Consider the following 21,220-nt stretch of genomic DNA (forward strand, 5'->3'; position numbering starts at 1 on the left):
TTAACAACTTCCATGATTATAAAAAATATCCCATGGTAATACCCTTCCTCCCCCCACTTTCCCTTTGAAACTCCATTCTCTATAATATCCCTTCCCCATCTCAATTTGTCTCTCTTTTAATTTTGATGTCATGATCTTTTCCTCCTCTTATGATGGTCTTATGCAGGTAGTGTCAGGCATTGTGAGGCCATGGATATCCAGGCCATTTTGTGTCTGGAGGGAGTACATTGTATGGAGTCCTACCCTGCCTTTGGCTCTTACATTCTTTCCACCACCTCTTCCGCAGTAGACCCTGAGCCTTGGAAGGTGTGATCAAGATATCGCAGTACTGAGCATTGCAGTCACTTTTTTCCAGCACCATGATACCTTCTGAGTCGTCCCAAGGTCACTGCCATCTGAATAGAGAAGATTCTCAACCAAAAGTGAGAGTAGCATTAATATAAGGGCATGAACATTAAGAGAAGTGCTTACTGGGAAGTTTGATAGGCATAGTATATACATTTAGCCAGACAGCAGTAGATGTTACACCCCTAGGGCTCATGACTACCCCTGTTTTAAGTTTTCTGTATCATGGATGTATTCCCTCCCATGGAACGACCCTCCAGTCCAACTAGAGGGCAGTTGGTTTCCACCATGATAGAAGTGCCACTATTGCACCCGTTGGCTCATTTGGCCTGGCTGGCCAAATATAAGGCTTGCAGTGTCCACTGGACTCCCAACAATTCTTGTGTCTCTTTCCCTGTGAGACTGGGGTCACAGGTGCACAGGCCACACCCAACTGTTTAGGTGAGATCTAGAGATTTGAACTCAGCAGTTTCAGGCTCCCTTGTGTTTGTTAAACAGTCTTTTTTTTTTTTTTGGTTCATTTTTATTTATTTACTTGAGAGTGACAGAGAGAGAAAGAGGGAGAGAGAGAGAGACAGAGACAGAGACAGAGAGAGAGAATGGGCACGTCAGGGCTTCCAGCCACTGCAAATGAACTCCAGACGCGTGCGCCCCCTTGTGCATCTGGTTAACATGGGTCCTGGAGAATCAAGCCTCGAACCGGGTCCTTCGGCTTCACAGGCAAGCGCTTAACCACTAAGCCATCTCTCCAGCCTCCCTTGTGTTTGTATAGGAAGCACACTGAGCCATCTCTCCAGCTCTGTGTTTGTGTTTTAATTTTCCTGTTTTCTTTTTCTTTTTCTTTTTTTTTTTTTTTTTTTTTTTGGTTTTTCTAGGTAAGGTTTCACTCTAGCCCAGGCTGACCTGGAATTCACTATGGAGTCTCAGGGTGGCCTCGAACTCACGGCGATCCTCCTACCTCTGCCTCCCAAGTGCTGGGATTAAAGGCGTGCGCCACCACACCTGGCTTCTGTTTTCTTTTGTATTTACTTATTGAGGGAGAGAGAATGGGTGTGCCAGGGCCACTAGCTGCTACAAATAAACTCCAGACACATGCACTCCCTTTTGTGCATCTGGCTTATGTGGGTACTGGGTAGTCAAGTTTGGGTCCCTGGGCTTTATAGGCAAATACTGTAACCACTAAGCCATCTCTCCAGCCCTTTTTCTCTTTTTTTCTTTCAAAAAGTGTTTCATTACATTATTTAGAAAAAGAATATGCCACAGAAATAATATTTACAACATGTTCGTGCTCATTTTGGCAGCACGTATACTAAAATTGGAACAACATGTTCATGGTAAAAAGATTTTGCATAGAGAATCATGAATGTTTTAGAAAGTGAAACAAGAAAAACCCACATGAGATTTCCCTTCTGCTCATATGAGAGACTCCACCTTCCCTCGTCAAGACTATAATCTTAGCCTGGGGCAGAAGGATCACGCTGTTCTACAATAGCCTGGGATACACATCCTAACCCCATCTCTAAAACCTAAATGATCCTGGGGGAGTGGATTCAAACCTGTAGTTCTGTCATTAGAAAGACAAGAGACAGGTGATAACCACCAGCTCTCAGCCAGCCCTGACAAACAAATGCTGAGAACAGGTTTCAAAAAAAAAAAAAAAAAAGTGGGCTGGAGAGACGGCTTAGCAGTTAAGCGCTTGCCTGTGAAGCCTAAGGACCCCGGTTCAAGGCTCGGTTTCCCCAGGTCCCACATCAGCCAGATGCACAAGGGGGTGCATGCGTCTGGAGTTCGTTTGCAGAGGCTGGAAGCCCTGGTGCGCCCATTCTCTCTCTCCCCCTCTATCTGTCTTTCTTTCTCTCTGTGTCTGTTGCTCTCAAATAAATAAATAAATAATAAAAAAAAGAGAAGAAAAGAAAAAGGGCTGGAGGGATGGCTGAGTGGATAAGGTACAAGTAAGTAAGTAAATAAAAATCATACATTACCTTCTGTTTTTTGTTTTTGTTTTGAGGGAAGGGGTCACTCTAGCCCCCAGAATGACCTGGAATTCACTGTGTAGTCTCAGGGTGGCTTCGAACTCATGGTAATCCTCCTACCTCTGCCTCCTGAGTGCTGGGATTAACGGCGTGTGCCACCACACCTGGCTCATACATTACTTAAAAGAATGTTCTTTTAAAATTTTTGTTTATTACAGTCAGAGAGAGAGTGAGAATGGGCATGCCAGGGCTTCTAGCCATTGCAAACAAACTCCAGGCGCATGCAGCACTATGTGCATCTGGCTTACGTGGAACTTAGAGAATTGAACCTGGGTCCTTAGGCTTCACAGGCATGCGCCTTAACTGCTAAGCCATCTCTCCAACCCATACATTACTTAAAAAAAAAAAATAATATATATATATATATAGAGAGAGAGAGAGAGAGAGGGGGGGGGGGGGCTGCAGAAAGGTTAAGGTGTTGCCTGTGAAGCCTAAGGACCCAGGTTTGATTCCCCAGAACCCACATAAGCCAGATGCACAAAGTGATGTGCACACAAGATGGCATGTGCATCTGGAGTTCAGTTACAGTGGCTAGAGGTCCTGGTGCCCCAATTTTCTCTCATCAAAAAAGATAAAAGGGGCTGGAGGGGGCTGGGGAGATGGCTTAGCAGTTAAGTGCTTGCCTGTGAAGCCTAAGGACCCCAGTTCAAGGCTCAATTCCCCAGAACCGACATTAGCCAAATGCACAAGGGAGCACACGTATCTGGAGTTCGTTTGCAGTGGCTGGAAGCCTTGGCACACCCATTCTCTCTCTGCCTCTTTCTCTCGCTGTCAATCTCAAATAAATAAAAATTTTAAAAAATTTAAATAAAAAGGGCTGGAGGGATGGCTTAGCAGTTAAGGCGTTTGCCTGCAAAGCCAATGGACCCAGGTTCAATTTCCCAGGATCCACGTTAGCCAGATGCAAAAGGGGGCGCAAGCATCTGGAGTTTGTCTGCAGTGGCTAGAGGCCCTGGTGTGACCATTCTCTCTCCTCCTCTTTCTCTGTTAAATTAAATAAATAAATAAATAAATAAATAAATAAATAAATAAATAAATAAATAAATAAAAGTAAAATATTTAAAAAGAAAAAAAAAACCTACAAAAGAAACCATAACTGGCAGGTGGAGAGGGGCAAACCTTTAAAAATATTTTATTTTGTGCTGGGTGTGGTGGCACATGCCTTTAACTCCAGCATTTGGGAGGCAAGATAGGATCACTGAGTTCAAGGCTACCCTGAGACTACAAAGTGAATTAAAGGTCAGGTTGGGCTAGAATGAGACCCTACCTCAAAAAACTTTTTTTTTATTTTATTTTTCAAGTTAGGGTCTCACCCTAGGCTAGAGTGTAAGCAAGGATGTTCACCCAGAATACCCCAGACAGTACAGTTGTGCTTGTGGACACTGTCATCAGAAGGAAATCTACCCAATTACCAACCCTGCACTCCTAGTCCTGTAAAACCAAGAATATGTCCATCGAATAGCCAGGTGGGAATATTGAACACAGTCTACCAAAGAAAAAAGCACCATCTTGCAGGTAGGAAGCACAAATTTCCACCATGATGTGACCTGGTGATTCTGTAGGACACAGTAGTCACTGACCTCTGTAGATTCAGAAATGTGCTGGGCCCATGAGTCCTGGTGTGCAATGCCATTTCTTCCTTGTTCCCTAATATCCTGGCAAAGATCAGGGGTTCCTAGAAGTTATCCTGGGGTTAGAAGAACTTTGTGAGGTATCCAAGGTATGCTTACTGTGGGGGTAATCCAGTTCTCTAGCATTGGGATTTAACAGCAAGTGCTTATGGTTTTTGTTTGTTTTTTAATTTAGTTATTAGAGGGGGGGGGATTGAGAATGGGCATGCCAGGTCTTCCAACCACTGCAAACAAACTCCAGATATAGGCACCACCATGTGCAAATGGCTTACGTGGGACCTGGAGAATCGAACCTGGATCCTTAGGCTTTGCAGGCATGTGCCTTGACTGTTAAGCCATTTCTCTAGCCCAAGGGCTTTTTTTTTTTTTTTTTTTCTCTCAAGGAAGGGTCTTACACTAGCCCAAGCTGACCTGGAATTCACTATGTAGTCTCAGGGTGGCCTCAAACTCATAGCAATCCTCCTACCTCTGCCTCCTGAGTGCTGGAATTAAAGGCGTGTACCACCATGCCTGGCTGTTTATTTATTTATTTGAGTTTATGGTTTTAAGGTTAAGCTTTCTCCACTTCCTACAGGGTATTTCTACATGGGCTATCTCCTTCCTCCCACATTTTTTGAGGTAGGGTCTCTCTCTAGCCCAGGCTGACCAGGAATTCACTACATAGTCTCAATCTGGCTTTGAACTCACACCGATCCTCCTACCTTGGCCTCCCTAGTGCTGAGATTAAAGGTGTGCAGCACTATGCCTGGCTATTTTTTAAAATATTTTATTTATTTGAGAAAGAGAATTAGTATGGACATGTCAGAGCCGCCTCCTGCAAACGAACTCCAGCCATATGTGCCACTTTGTGCATCTGGCTTTATATGGGTACTGGAGAAATAAACCTGGGCCATCATACTTTGTAATGAAGTACCGTTAACCACTGGGCCGTCACTCACTCCATCCCCACTTAATAATTATATCTTACTGGGCATGGTGGCTCACCCTTTTAATCCCAGTACTTGGGAGGCAGACGTAGGAGAGTTGTTAGGAATTCAAGGCCACTGTGAGACTACATAGTGAATTTCAGGTGAAGCTGGCCTAGAGTGAAACCCCACTTCAGGTGTGGGGGGAAATTGGAGGGGAAAGAAATATTGGTCTATAATTTTCTTGCATATCTGTCTGGTTTTGATATTAGTGAAATGCTGGCTTTGGAGTCAAGGAGTATTCCTTCCTTTTCAGTTATGTGAAATAACTTGAAAAGAAGTGCTTTTAGTTCTTCAATAAAGTTTCAGTAGGACATAGAAATGGCTTAGTGATCAAGGAACTTACCTGCAAAACCTAAGGATCCAGTTTGGAATCCACAGTACCCATGTAAGCCAGATGCACCAAGGTGGCACACGCATCAGGAGTTCATTTGCAGTGGCTACAGGCCTTGGTGTGCCCATTCTCTGTATCTGCCCTTCTTCTCTCCCCCAAAGCAATCAATCAATAAAATATTTTTTAAAATATTTGGGTATGTTGGCATACACCTTTAATCTCAGGTCTTGGGAGGCTGAGATAGGAGGATCACTAATGCAAGACCCTATCTCGAAAAATCCAAAAATAAATAAATAAAGCTTTGTTAGACATTAGCAATGAATCCATCTTGACTTGGACTTTAAAATTTTTTAATATTTAATTAATTACTTATTTTGTTTATTTGAGAGAGAGAAAGAAAGAGGCAGATAGAAATAATGACTGCACCAGGGCCTTCAGCCTCTGCAAATGAATTCTAGACGCATGGGTCCTGGGGAATTGAATCTGGGTTCTTTAGCTTTTCAGGCAAGTGACTTAACTGCTAAGCAATTTCTGCAGTCATAATTTATTTTTGAGTGTGAGAGAAACAGACAGAGATAGAGAAAGCTTAGACTTTTTTTGTTAGGAGGCTTTTAGTTATTCTTTCAATTTCATTAGATATTTTAGCTCTATTCAGGTAATTTATCTCTTCTGAGTTTAATATATTTTTTTCTTTTTGTTTTTTTGAGGTAGAATCTCACTCTAACCCAGGCTGACCTGGAATTCACTATGGAGTCTTAGGGTGGCCTCGAACTCACAGCAATCCTCCTACTTCTGTCTCCTGAGTGCTGGGATTAAAGGCGTGCACCACCATGCTGGTTTTGGGTTTAGTCTTTTTAATATTAAAAAAAATTATTTATTTACTTTTTTGCCAGCAGCGAGAGAAAAGAAAGAAGGGGTGTGCCAGGGCCTATAGCTGTTGCAAATGAACTCCAGATGCATGTCCCACTTTGTGCATCAAACTTTTTATGGGTACTGGGGAATTTAACCCAGGTTATTAGGGTTTTGCCTGCAAGTGCCTTAACTTTTGGGCCATCTTTCCAATCTGAGTTTAGGTTCAGTAGGTAATATGAGTCAATAAATTCACCTATTTCTTCCAGATTTTTCTATTTTGTGCAATGTAAGTTTTTGAAAATATGTCTTGTTAATTATCTCAGTTTTATTGGTATTTGTTGTAACATCTTCATTTTTATCTCTAATTCTTGTTGATCAGTCTTCTTTTCTCTCTCTCTCTCTTTTTTTTTTCAAGGTAGGGTCTCACTCTGGCCCAGGCTGACCTGAAATTCACTATAAAGTCTCAGGGTGGCCTTGAACTCAGAAATTCTTCTACCTCTGACTCCCAAGTGCTAGGATTAAAGGCATGTGCCACCATGCTGGCTCTTTTCTCTCATTTTTTTTTGACCAATTTGGCCAAAAGTTTAACAAGCTGTTTTTTTCTGTCTCTCAAGGTAAAGTCTCACTGTAGCCCAGGCTGACCAGGAATTCACTGTGTAGTCTCAGGGTGGTCTGGAACTCATGGCAATCCTCCTACCTCTGACTTCCGAGTGCTGGGATTAAAGGTATGCACCACCATGCCCTGCACAATCCTATAATTTATTTATTCAAAAGAACCAGCTCTTTGTTTCATCAGTTTTGGGGTTTTTTTGTTTTTTTATTTTTATTTTTTTAATTTTTTTTTCATTTATTTATTTAAGAGTAACAGAGAGAGAGAGAGAGAGAGAGAGAAATAAGTAGAGAGCGAGAGAGAGAGAATGGACACACTAGGGTTTCCAGCTACTGCAAACAAACTCCAGACGCATGTGCCCCCTTATGCATCTGGGTAAGGTGGGTCCTGGGGAATTGAGCCTCGAGCCAGAGTCCTTAGGCTTCACAGGCAAGCGCTTAACCGCTAAGCCATCTCTCCAGCCCAGTTTTGTTTCTGAGGTAGGGTCTCACTGTAGCCCAGGCTGTCCTGTAACTCACTCTGTGGTCTCACAGTGGCCTTGACAGTAAGCCTCCTACCTCTGCCTCCCGAATGCTGGGATTAAAGGTGTGGGCCATCACATCTGATTCTGTTTTCTTCAATTTTTACAATTATTTTTTATGATTATTTCATTTCCACTTCATTAATGTCTGTCTGGATTTTCATTATTATTTTTATTTGAGAGAGAATGAGTATGGACACAGCAGAGCCTCTTGTTGCTACAGATGAATGCATACCCCATTTTGTATATCTGGCTCTTTCTTATTCTTTTTCTTTTTTTTTTTTTGGTTTTTCAAGGTAGGGTCTCACTATAGACTGGACATTCCTGGAATTCACTATGTAGTCTCAGCGTGGCTTTGAACTCACAGCGATCCTCTACCTCAGCCTCCCAAGTGCTAGGATTAAGGGTGTGCGCCACCACGGCCAGCTGATCTTATTTCTTTTTTTTTTTTTCTTTTCAATTTTTTTTTTATTAACAACTTCCCCGATTATAAAAAAAAAAAAATCCCATGGTAATACCCTCCCCCCCCCACTTTCCCTTTGAAACTCCATTGTTCATCATACCCCTCCTCATCTCAATCAGTCTCTCTTTTATTTTGAGATCATGATCTTTTCTTCCCATTATGATCGTCTTATGTAGGTAGTGTCAGGCATTTAGAGGTCATGGATATCCACGCCATTTTGTGTCTGTGGAGAGCATGTTGTAAGGAGTCATGCCCTTCCTTTGGCTCTTACATTCTTTCCGCCGCCTCTTCCGCAATAGACCCTGAGTCTTGGAAAGTATGATAGACATATTGCAGTACTGAACACTCGGTCACTTCTGTCTAGCACCATGATACCTTCTGAGTCATCCCAAGGTCACTGCCATTTGAAAAGAGAAGCTTCTCTACCAAAAGTGAGAGTAGCATTAATATAAGGGCATGAACATTAAGAGAAGTTCTTACTGGGAAGTTTGATAAGCATAGTATATACATTTAGCCAGACAGCAGCAGACGTTACACCCCTAGGGCTGATGACTACCCCTGCTTTAAGTTTTCCGTATCAGGGATGTATTCCCTCCCATGGAACAGGCCTCCAGTCCAATTAGAGAGCAGTTTGTTTCCACCATGACAGACGTCCTACTATTGCACCTGTTGGCTCATTTGTCCAGGCTGGCCAAATAGAAGGCTTGCAGTGTCCACTGTTGAGTATCTTCAGTGGTGATTTCTTTCTCTCCCATTGAACTGCATGCAGAATGGCTTCTTCCAACTTCTGTCAGCTGGCCTACATGGAGGAGGTTATCAGCTCAGTTCCAGCAGGATTTCTCAATGGCCTTGCAGCCCAAATATGTGGAGTCTCCAGCAATAGGGTTTTACCATCTATTCCTGGTGGGAAACCAAGGACCTCAGCAATGGCCTATGATGTTTTGGCGGCATCAGGGACCTCCCTTGCCAACAACTCACTGGAATATATCCCATCCCTGGCACTGAAAATTTTCCAGCAACAATTTATGGCTCCTGAGTGTTCCATTGTCCAAAAGAGTAGGTTTCCATATGTTTTATTTATATCCTCTTAGATTTTGATTAGCCCTCCCTCCAACTTTCCTTTACTCAGTCTCTTCCCCTGACCTCACTAGGGCCTTTTCACCCCCATTAATCTATTATTCTTCTTACATATATACAATACCATCCTATTAAGTATCCACCTCCCTTCCTTTCTCTTCCCTGTATATTTCTTGTCTACCTTACTGGCCTTTGTTACTGAGTTTTCTTCCTACTCGCATAGAAGCGCAGTCATCTGTAGCTAGGATCCACATATGAGAGAGAACATGTGATGCTTGGCTTTCTGGGCCTGGGGTACCTTACTTAGTATAATCCTTTCCCAGATTCATCCATTTTCCTGCCAATTTCATAACTTAATTTTTCAAGATTTTTATTTTTGTTCATGTTTATTTATTTATTTGAGAGCGACAGACTGAGAAAGAGGCAGATAAAGAGAGAATGAGTGTGCCACGGCCTCCAGCCACTGTAAACAAACTCCAAATGCATGCACCCCCTTGTGCATCAGGCTAATGTGGGTCCTGGGGAATCAAGGCTCAAACCAGGGTCTTTTAGGCTTCACAGGCAAGCACTTAACCACTAAGCCATCTCTCCAGCCCATAACTTCATTTTTATTTTCCGCTGAGTAGAACTCCATTGTAGAAATGTGCCATACCTTCCTTACCCACTCATCAATTGAGGGACATCCAGGCTGGTTCCATTTTACAGGTATTGTGAATTGAGCAGCAGTAAACATGGTTGAGCACGTATCTCTAAGGTAATGAGTCCTTAGGGTATATTGTGTAGGAGTGCTATAGCTGGGTCATATATGGCAGATATATTTTTAGCTATCTTAGGAACCTCCACACTGATTTCCATAATTGGTGGGACAAATTGCATTCCCACCAACAGGGTAGAAGGGTTCCTCTTTTTCCACATCCTTACCAGCATTTATGGTAATTTGTTTTTATGGTGGTAGGTAATCTGATAGGAGTGAGATGGAATCTCAACATAGTTTTAATCTGCACTTCCCTGATGACTAAGGATGTAGAACATTTTTTCATATGCTTATGTGCCATCCGTATTTCTTCTTTTGAGAACTCTCTATTTAGTTCCATAGCCCATTTTTAAAAAATTATTTATTTATTTATTTATTTGAGAGTGACAGACACAGAGAGAAAGACAGATAGAGGGAGAGAGAGAGAATGGGCGCGCCAGGGCTTCCAGCCTCTGCAAACGAACTCCAGATGCGTGCGCCCCCTTGTTCATCTGGCTAACGTGGGACCTGGGGAACCGAGCCTCGAACCGGGGTCCTTAGGCTTCACAGGCAAGCACTTAACCGCTAAGCCATCTCTCCAGCCCATAGCCCATTTTTTAATTGGCTTGTTTGATTTCTTATTTAATTTTTTGAGTTCTTTGTATATCGTAGATATTAATCCTCTATCAGGTATATAGCTGGCAAAGACTTTTTCCCATTCTATAAGTTGCCTCTTTGCTTTATTCACAGTGTCCTTTGCTGTATAAAATCTTCGGAATTTTATGAAGTCCCAGCGGTTCATCTGTGGTTTTATTGCCTGAGCAATTAGGGTTATATTGAGAACGTTTTTGCTAAGACCAATATGTTAAAGGGTTTCCCCTATTTTTTACTCTAGCAGTTTCAGAGTTTCAGGTCTGATGTTAAGGTCTTTAATCCATTTGGACTTAATTCTTGTGCATGGAGAGAGAGAAGAATCTACTTTCATCCTTCTACAGATACATAGCCAGTTTTTCTAACACCATTTGCTGAAGAGGCTATCTTTTCTCTAATGAGTATTTTTGGCATTTTTATCGAATATCAGGTGGCTATAGCTACCTGGACTTACATCCTCTATTCTGTTCCATTGATCTATATATCTGTTTTTGTGCCATTACCATGCTGTTTTTGTTACTATGGCTCTATAATATGGGCTAAAATCAGGTATGGTGATACCACCAGCCTTATTTTTGTTGGTCAGTATTGTTGTAGATATTCGATATTTTTTTGTGATTCCAAATGAATTTTTGGATTGTTTTTTCTATTTGCGTGAAGTATGCCATTGTAATTTTGATGGAGATTGCATTAAATATGTAGATTACTGTTGGTAAAATTGCCATTTTCACAATATTGATTCTTTCGATCCAGGTACAAGGGATGTTTTTCCATTTCCTAGTGTCTTCTGCAATTTCTAACTTGAAAGTTTTAAAATTTTCATTGTAGAGAATATGGTCTATTTTAGAGAATTTTCCATGTGCTGCTGAAAAGAATGTATATCCTGCAGCATTTGGATGAAATGTCCTGTATATATCTGTTAGGTCCATTTGTTCTATGATCTCATTTAATCCAGATGCTTCTGTGTATATTTTTTTGCTGGGATGACCTGTCAATTGATGAGAGTGGGCTGTTGAAGTCTCCCACTACCACTGGGTTTGGTGTTATGTATGACCTTAGTTCTAATAGCGTTTGTTGGATGAAGTTGGGGGCCCCCATATTAGGTGCATATATGTTTAGGATTGTAATGTCCTCCTGTTGGAGTGTGCCTTTAATCAATATAAAGTGACCTTCCTTATCTTTCCTAACTAATGTTAAGAAATGTTAGGATTAAAGTCTACCTTGCCAGATATTAGGATAGCAACCCCTGCTTGTTTTCTAGGCACATTTTCTTGAAACAACACTTTCCAACCTTTCATCCTAAGATATATTGTCTTGATTTTTGTTTTTTTAATGTTATAATGTATATATTTTTGCCTCTTGGATTAATTTTTTTTAAATTATTTATTTATTTATTTGAGAGCAACAGACACAGAGAGAAAGACAGATAGAGGGAGAGAGAGAGAATGGGCGCGCCAGGGCTTCCAGCCTCTGTAAACGAACTCCAGACGCGTGCGCCCCCTTGTGCATCTGGCTAATGTGGGACCTGGGGAACCGAGCCTCGAACCGGGGTCCTTATGCTTCACAGGCAAGCGCTTAACCGCTAAGCCATCTCTCCAGCCCTCTTGGAATAATTTAATGCTTGGATTTTTCTAGTTTGCTGCAGTATTATTAGATGTATCTATCTGTCTGATGTTATATATCTTTAGGGTAAGAGCTTAAGGTGTTAGGTGTAGCTGTCAAGACTCTCAGAGTATCTACAAAAGTGGCTGTAGGTGTTGGGCGTGCCTGCTATGAGAGTATTCAAGGCTGAGTGGAACAAAATACAGGCAGATTCTGAAATTTAGCTTAACAATGTACACTTTCAATGAGAAACAGCACAGAGTTTGTATGTAAGAATAAATATTACGACAATGAGATCCTCTAACCAGAACTGTACCTAAGGGTGTGTGTTGGCCCACCCCCTTAATCCTGTCAACAAGGTGGTTAAGATTTCTGGTCTGTTGAGGGTTCTAAGTCAGCTTGGACCAAGTGAGACCCTTCCCTAATGTACAACAGAAGAGGAAACAAAGGCACTATAAAGCAAGAAGCAACAAATAACAAGCCCAAAATATAGCTTAAGAATGGCAAATCCGACCATCCATTAGATTTAACATATAATTTATCCTGATATGGAAGGTGCAATTAGCACTTCCGGTTCAGGCCTATATATCAGGCTTACTTGGCGGGTACTAACCTGGTGTATCCCAGTTACCTTTTGGGATGATTTTGGTCTCAGTCATGCTGTGCTCCCACTTGGGTCTCTCTTTGGTGCACTGTGGGTTCAAGTACACTGGCTGGGTCGTTGAATTGCTGCTCTGGTCGCTGGTGCTGGGTGCTGTGATCTCCCTTCCCCTGGTCTCTGGTGCTTGCACTGGCGGTGGGTGGGGGAGGCTGTGGATGGTGGCTCTAGTTCTCCCGCTTTCTCTACTAAAGTGATCTGCTCCTCCATTGTTCACTGCCGTTCTCCCTTCACGTTTCTTGAGTTTGTGAAGAGCTCTGCTGTGAGTGGAAATTCCCCTCACCTTTTTTTTTTTCTGCACCTCAACCCCAGTCTTGCAGCTCTGGGTCCGCAGACCTGCTGCTGCTGTGCTGCTGGAGCCACTTTTGCCTGACTGTGTGGGCTCTGGATGTTCTGGATCTCTCCTACTTCTCTGCTGTCTTGGTACTTTCTTATACACCTCACTTTTTAGTGGAAGTGTGTATTTTGCTGGGTTGTTTTTGGCTGTTTCTCCCCTAGGCTGCTTTGGCGTGGTTCCTACGCCACCATATTAACCAGAAGTCCTTGATTATTTCTTTTTTTTTTTTTTAATAGTATAAGAAAATGTATTTTCCTAAGATATTCATTATGGACCAGTAATGCATTTAAATACAATGCTTTAAAACATTAGGCACAAAGAGCTTACAGATCACATTTAATAATAAAACATCTAGTTGCTTAATACATGTTTTTGAGATTACAATTTAATTTTCAAAACCAAACAAATAAGTATTAAATATATCACTTTATAGCAAAGGACATTTAAGTGGATGGCACAAGCAGCAGGCAGACTTGTGTTATAAGAGGAGAAAGAAGACAATTATAATTAAGCCCAGAACTTAAAAGACAGTATTCAGACAGTTCTGCTTAACTGAGGCCTAATTTTATAAAGAGCCGGGTCACTAAGTACTAGATTTTTATAAAAATAGAATTACCTGTATCAGCTGGTACCCCCTGCTTTGATAATTTGTGATCGATATCTAGTAATTTCCCAAACCATTAATGTAGCTTTCATATGCTGTGTATGTTACATTTTCTTATAAATAAAACTGAGGCCCTGTAACACTCAAACATGTCAAGGTAAAACTTGGTCCTAGAGCTTTATCCATGGATGTAGCGAGTAGTTAGTGAGAACCTGCCTTCCCCTTGCCTCCAGAGCGCACTACTGCAAATGCAGCTGCTCAAGCCCCGGCTGAGTCATGAGCCTTTAATTCATCCTTCAAGACAGCAGAGATTAAGGTTTTCTCTGTATGGACAAATCTTTCTTCGGACCTTCATCAAGGGTATTTCTGAAGTGTTTACATTCATATAATATAGCCTCCTCTCTGTCACCTGGTACTTAAGTCTATGTCATGTATTTTGTCTTCCCTTTCGCTTTTCTACATCCTATTCTTTTAGGTTTGTCCAGCCTGTGGAATTTTCCTGCAGCTCGGTGCTGTTCCTTGTCACTGCTGTCCTTTGCTTTCTTGTCCCAGTCGGGCCATTGGGGCTTTCCCATCTTCCCTCCCAAGCTTCTCATCCACAAGATGACTAGTAGTGACACTGCCTTAAAGGCCAGGTCTTTAGCGAGTTCTGCTCATCAGCACGTCCAGTCAGTGCTGCTTTGCTCAAAGCCACGTGTACACTTCAGGTCTCCTCTGCAACAACATTCTTTCTGAACTCTGTTCAAAAATATCCTCAAAAAATGGTTTCTTGAGGATTTCTGTCATGTAAGTTGGTATTAAAAGAATACATAACTCAACTAAAGATGTTTCTACTTTTCTCAATTCAATTATAAACACTGAATTTTGCAAGATCGCAGTTAAAATATTTATAGATACAATGGATCTAAAAATTCACCTTTTGGCTTCATGATGAGAAATTAAAATTTATAGGATATATTAAGGTTGAAACTTAAAAAACTAAGATTTTTTTCACTGAAATGTCTATTAATGTCATCAGACTATACAGTAATCAAACTATGAGTTTGCAAGTAAGATAATATCAAGTCACTTGTCATCCATGACCCATAATCCTTTTATATTTTAACTCAAATACAAGTGTGACAGTGAACTTTAACTTTCAAAATGTTCTGGCTAAGAATTATTAGCCAAGTCAGATAATGCATTTGCCACAAATGAACTCTCAATTGTGATGAGGTAGCAACCATCAACTGTACCACCTTCTCTGGAGGTCGTGCCCTCCACCCATGAGGCTTCCCACTTCATATGAAAAGTATGAACAACAAGGGACAGAAGAGCCACCGTTCATTGTTTCTTTGATTCTTGTTATTTTCATAGTATCTTAAATACCTGATTTCAATTTTACAGCAACAACAAACATCAATATTTATTCTGGTCGGTAACTGTGCTCCAAGTTGCATGTATTAATGACTTCCAACACGATCTCTAGGAATAATTCGTAGTTTTGAACCGTGCTTTAGAAAAACATTTCCAGCAGTCTGAGCAGGATTTATTCCTATTCCATCATTGGTAATAATTGCACTTGTTGCTGCAGGAACTTTAAATTCTTCTGCTGCAAACTTTAAGACTGCTGTAAAAGGTGTACTTTCAGAAACACTGAGTACTTTGTAGGGCAGCCGCGGGTCCGATGTGAGCGTGATCTTAAAGGACACCTTCGACATGGTGGAGCCGCACCGACGCCCCGCAGGCAGGTCTGGAGCCGGCAGAGCCTTGATTATTTCTTTTCATCTAGTATGTTCAGATTTTGACTGTTAATGTTTTTACAAAGCCTTCAGAGAGTTTTGTGGGGTTTTTGTTTTTCTTTTTTTTTTTTTTTTAATTTGAGAGAGAGAAGGAGACAGAATGGGCATGCCAGGGCCTCCCCCCACTGCTAACGAACTCCAGACACATGAGCCAGTTTTTGTATCTGGTTTATATGATATCAAACCTGAGTCCTTTGGCTTTGCAAGCAAGTGCCTTAATTGCTAAGCCATCTCTCCAGCCCAATTTTTAAGTTATTTTTTTGAGATCTCTAGTTTTGTAACGTGGGTGTTTAGAGCTCTTAAACTTCCCTGTTATGACTGCCATCATTGTTGTCCATAAATTTTGGTTGTTGTTTTGTTTGTTTGTTTGTTTGAGGTAGGGTCTCACTGTAGCTCAGGCTGACTGTGAATTCACTATGTATGTATGTGGTGATCCTCCTACCTCTGCTTCTTGAGTGCTGGGATTAAAGGCGTGCATCAACACGCCCGGCTTTTTTTTTTTTTTTTTTTTTTTGAGGTAGTGTCTCACTCTTGTTCCGGCTGACCTGAAACTCACTATGTAGTCTCAGGTTGGCCTCAGACTAACAGCGATCCTCCTACCTCTGCCTCCTGAGTGCTGGGATTAAAGGTGTGCACCACCATGCCCAGCTTTTAAAAAATGTTTATTAAAATATTTTATTTCTATTTATTTGTGAGAGAGGGAGGGAGAGAGAGAGAGGGCGCGCACGCGAGTGGGCATGCCAGGGCCTCCAGCCACTGCATGCGCCACCCTGTGCATATGGCTTATGTGGGTCCTGGGGAATCAAACATGGGTCCTTTGCCTTTGCAGGCAAACTCCTTAACTACTAAGGCATCCCTCCAGCCCATATTGTGTTTTCTGTTTTGGTATTTTTGAGGTACAGTCTTATTCTTGCCCAGGCTGACCTGAAATTTACTCTCTAGGCTCAGGGTGGCTGTGTACACATGGTGATCCCCCTACCTCTGCTTCCTAAGTGCTGGGATTAAAATCATGTGCCTCCACACCCTATGTTGTGTTTTATTTTATTTTTGAGAGAGAGACAGACACACAGAGAGAGGAATGGGCCACTCACAGCCACTTTGAATTAATTCCAGTCACGTGTGCCCCCTTGTGTGCATGTGTGACATGGCACGCTTGTGTCACTGCGTCTGGCTATGTGGGACCTGGAGATTCGAACATGTGTTTGCAGGCAAGTGCCTTAACTGCTAAGCCATCTCTCTAGCCCTGTGTTATGTTTTTATTGTCATTTAGTTATAAGAATTTTTTAGTTTCCTTTTTGATATCTTGTTTTCGTTCTGTTATTAAAATTTTATTTCTTTGAGACAGAGAAAGAGGCAGGGAGGCATATCAGGGCCTCTAGCCACTAAAGTCCAGATGCATGTTCCACTTTGTATATCTGGCATTATGTGAGTACTGGGAATCGAATCTGGGTCCTTTGGCAGGCTAATACCTTAACCACTAAGCCATCTCTCCAGCCCCTTTTTGATTTCTTGACCCATTCATTGTTCAGTAGTGTGTTGTTCAATCTCCAGGAGTTGGTATATTTTTAGTTGTTTCTCTTATTTATTTCTAGCTTTATTACATTATGGTAGTTATTATACAGAAAGTTAAGTCAAGTTTCCTGAATTTGTGAATAGTTGCTTTGTGTCCATTTATGTATATATTTTAGAGAAGATTCTTAGAGCTGCTGAGAAAAAATGGGTATTGTGTAGAGTTAGGGTATAATAATCTGTTTATGTCTGTTCTGTGGTGTTGTTTAGCTCCTTTGTTTCTTTGTTAATTTCTCTTTTTTTTCTGTTAATTTCTGCTTAGATAATCTGTCTATTGCTGAGAGTAGGGAATTAAAGTTTCAAGATTTTACTGTGTTGGGATTGATTTCTGATTTAATGTCTAGTAGATTTTGCTTTATAAAATTTGGTGCACCTGTTTTTGGTGCATATAAGTTTGTGATTTTTGTATCTTATATAAAGTGGCCTTTGTCACATTTGATTACTTTTGGTTTAAAGGAAATTATTTTTTTCAAGGTAGAGTTTCGCTCTAGCCCAGGCTGTCCTGGAATTCACTATGTAGTCTCAGAGTGATCTTGAACTCATGGTAATTCTGATCCTCCTATCTCTGCTCACAATTGCTCAGATTAAAGGCATGTGCTACCATGCCCAGCTTCCTTCTAAATCTTTTTTTTTTTTTTTTCTTTTGGCTAAAGTCAATTTTGTCAGATATTAATATATCCATACCTGCTTGTTTCCTATTTCCATTTAGTTGGAATATCTTTTTCCATCAGTTTACCCTAAGGTGGTATGTATGTTTCATGGTAAGGTTAGTTTCTTGTAAACAGCAAATGGATACTGTCTGTTCCATTCTGTTAACCTGAGTCTTTTGATTGAAGAATTGAGTCTGTTGATGTTCAGAATTATAATTGTGAGGTGTGAGTTATGAAAGAGAGAATATGAATGGGCACCCTAGGGTCTCTTGCCACTGTAAATGAACTTCAGTTACATGTGCATCTGGCTGTATGTGCATAGTAGGGAATCAAACACAGGCAAGCACCCCCCCTCCCCCAAGGTAGGGTCTCACTCTAGCTCAGGCTGACCTGGAATTCACTATGTAGTCTCAGAGTGGCCTTGAACTCACAGTGATCCTCCTACCTCTGCCTCCTTAGTGCTGGGATTAAAGTCATGTGCTACCACATCCAGCTTCAGGCAAGCACCTTTAACCACTGAGCCATCTCCTGAGCTTAAAACCTGGCATTTTTTTTTTTTTTATGTGGGTGCTAGGGATCCAAACTTAGATCCCCATGCAGCATGACAAGCACTGTAGCTGCTTAGCCATTTCCCCAGCCCCAACTTGAAACATTTATTTAAAAATATTTATTAAAAGTTTTTATTTTTGTTTATTTATTTGAGAGAGGGAAAGAGGCAGAGAGAGAGAGAGAGAGAGAGAGAGAATGGGCGCACCAAGGCTTTCAGCCACTGCAAATGAATCCAGAGCATGTGCCACCTTTTGCATCTGGCTTACATTGGTACTGAGGAATTGAACCAAGGTCCTCTGGCTTTGAAGGCAAGTGCCTTAACTGCTAAACCATTTTTCCAGTCCCCACTTAAAAAAAAAATTTGACGGGCTGGAGAGATGGCTTAGCAGTTAAGCCCTCACCTATGAAGCCTAAGGACCCCGGTTCGAGGCTCGGTTCCCCAGGTCCCACGTTAGCCAGATGCACAAGGGGGCGCACACGTCTGGAGTTCGTTTGCAGAGGCTGGAAGCCCTGGCGCGCCCATTCTCTCTCTCTCCCTCTATCTGTCTTTCTCTATGTGTCTGTCGCTCTCAAATAAGTAAATAAAAAATGAACAAAAAAATTAAAAAAAAATTTTGAATTACTGATTTGAGAGAGAGAGAGAAGCAGATAAAGAGAAAGAATGGGTTCACCAGGGCCTCTAGCTTCTGCAAATAGCCTCCAGACACATGTACTACCTTGTGCATCTGGCTTACATGGGAACTGGGGAATAGAACCTGGCTCCTTAGGGTTCACAGGCAAGTGCCGTAGCCACTAAGCCTTCTCTGTAGCCCTGACTTGAAAGTGTTTTTTTTTTTTGTTGTTGTTGTTGTTTTGTTTGGTTTTTCAAGGTAGGGGCTCACTCTGATCCAGGCTGACCTAGACCTCACTTTATAGTCTCAGGGTGGCCTCGAACTCACAGTGATCCACCTATCTCTGCCTCCCAAGTACTGGGATTAAAGGCATGCACCACCACGCCTGGCTTGTGCCTTGAAAGTTTTTTAACTGAAACTTTGGGCTGTTGATTTTGTGGACTGATGGGAAAAACTGTAAGGTACTCAGGTTCTCCTGTGTGATGATTCCAGGTGTGGAAGAAGAAACTCTCAGCTGCTATGGAGGCAGGTGATGCAGCTGAGGTGAAGCGCTGTAAGAACATGGAGGTCCTTTACGACTCGCTGCAGCTGGCTCACAAGTGTATCCTGAACTCCTTTTATGGCTATGTCATGCGTAAAGGGTATGGGCCACATGTAGTAAATTTCATGGAAGGAATAAACAGGGTGTGAGGGTCTAGGAGCAAAAAGTTGGGTGTGCCTACAGGCTTAGGCTGAACCAGAGGCTGAATATATGTGGGAGTACTCTTTTGACTCCCAGAATGTTGGTGATACAAGCTTAGGTAGTACTGGGAGGCTTGCGGGAGGGGGTTGTTGGCTCAAGGTTCTGTGTATCAAGAGCAATACATGCTAGACATCCTTGGTGAGCTATAGATAAAATTTGGCTATTTTTACATGTTTATATCATTTAATGTGTCATATCTGGAGTGGAGACAGTTTAGGTGGTTGCTAGATAGAGTCAGGTGTATTTAAGGGGTGGACAGAGGAATGACCAACTAGGAGCATAGATCTGGCTGAAGGACTGGGGTTTCAGCCAAGGTGAGCATTGTTATAGGAAGATAGGGTAGGGAGTGGTTTGGGTGATATGGCTAATGAGGCTTGAGCCTCTTTGAGTAGGGTTGGTTGGAGTCTCTGGCAAAGCATATCAATAGCATGAAGGTATGACTGGCTTCTGAAGACCCTAGAGCATAGGAATAAAAGGGATGTCCACCTGTAGCTGTACAAAAAAGGAAAGAAAAGCCAGGCATGATGGTTCATGCCTATAATCCCAGTACTCAAGAGCTATAGGTGAGAGGATCACCATAAGTTCAAGGCCAGTCTGTGATACAAAGCTGAGTTCCACGCCAACTTGGGATCGAGTAAGACCCTGCCTCAAAGAAGAGAAAAGAGGATTGGGCCCTGGAATTTATTTATTTTTATTTTTATTTATTTATTTGAGAGCAACAGACAGAGAAAGACGTACAGAGAGAGGAGAGTGGGTGCGCCAGGGCTTCTAGCCACTGCAGACGAACTCCAGATGCATGCGCCCCCTTGTGCATCTGGCTAACGTGGGTCCTGGGGAATCAAGCCTCGAACCAGGGTCCTTAGACTTCACAGCCAAGCGCTTAACCGCTAAGCCATCTCTCCAGCCCCCTGGAATTTATTTTTATTTTTTATCAGAGAGGGGGAGCACAAGAGTGAATTGGTATGCCAGGGCCTCCAGCCATTGTAATTGAACTCCAAATACACATGTGCCATCTTGTACACATATGTGACCTTGTGTGCACATGTGACTTTGTATGCTTGCTTACATGGGACCTGGAGAGTTGAACATGAGTCCTTAGGCTTCACAGGCAAGAACCTTAGCCACTAAACCATCTCTACAGCCCTATTTGTTGATTTTTTTTAAAATTTATTTATTTGAGAGAGAGAAAGAGAAAGGATGCTCCAGGGCCTCCAGCCACTGCAAACGAACTCCAGATGCATGTGCCCCTTTGTATATTTGGCTTATGTAGGTCCTGGGGAATTGAACAGAAGTCTTTTAATATTTATTTTATTTATTAATATTTAATATTTATTTATTTGAGAAACAGAGAGAATGAGTGCATCAGAGCCTTTAGCTGCTGTAAACAAACTCCAGACTCATGTGCCACCTTGTATATCTGGCTTACATAGGTCCTGGGGAATCGAGCCTGGGTCCTTTGGCTTTGCAGGCAAGTGCCTTAACCACTAAGCCATCTCTCCAGCCCTGATATTTGTTGATTTTTTAAATAAGAGTGTGGTCACATGAAATGCTGCTTGGACAGAGTGGAGAGAGAGCAGGAAATGTCGGGTAGGGAGAGGAGGGTTAAGCACAGAGCTGGAGGCAGGTAGGTGAACTGGCAGGAGACTGAGTATGGTTGCTTAAGTGTGGGCTTGGAGTTTCTGAGAGGCACGTGGTGAGGGTAGGGTTTGGAGGAGCTGTGAGAAGAATGGAAATGGCATGAGATGGAGTAGTGTGGCATTGAGAATCCTGCTGGCTCTGAGTATTGTGAACTGATATGTGGCAACACATGGCCCTTCCAGTAGGGACAGAAATATGCTCAAGACAGAGCCAGATATAGCCTTAGTTTTGTGTTTGACCACTTTCACCATCCCTCCCATTTGTC

The 21,220-nt window shown here is 42.0% G+C and overlaps 2 protein-coding genes across 2 annotated transcripts in view; one reads left to right on the forward strand and one right to left on the reverse strand.

Annotated features, from left to right (window-relative positions):
* Positions 1-21,220, forward strand: part of Pole (DNA polymerase epsilon, catalytic subunit) — a 106,426-nt gene that overhangs the window by 34,447 nt on the left and 50,759 nt on the right. Inside the window, exon 21 of the mRNA XM_004668895.2 lies at positions 19,068-19,216. Within this exon, the coding sequence (XP_004668952.2) occupies positions 19,068-19,216 (149 nt within the window). The remainder of the gene's footprint in view (positions 1-19,067; positions 19,217-21,220) is intronic.
* On the reverse strand, positions 14,327-15,150 carry LOC123462717 (ubiquitin-fold modifier 1-like). The gene has a single exon (XM_045155734.1). The coding sequence runs from the start codon at positions 15,113-15,115 to the stop codon at positions 14,858-14,860; it is 258 nt and encodes an 85-aa protein (XP_045011669.1). The 5' UTR covers positions 15,116-15,150; the 3' UTR covers positions 14,327-14,857.

The sequence above is a fragment of the Jaculus jaculus genome, chromosome 8, assembly GCF_020740685.1.
Source record: "Jaculus jaculus isolate mJacJac1 chromosome 8, mJacJac1.mat.Y.cur, whole genome shotgun sequence".
In the NCBI taxonomy this organism is placed as follows: domain Eukaryota; kingdom Metazoa; phylum Chordata; class Mammalia; order Rodentia; family Dipodidae; genus Jaculus; species Jaculus jaculus.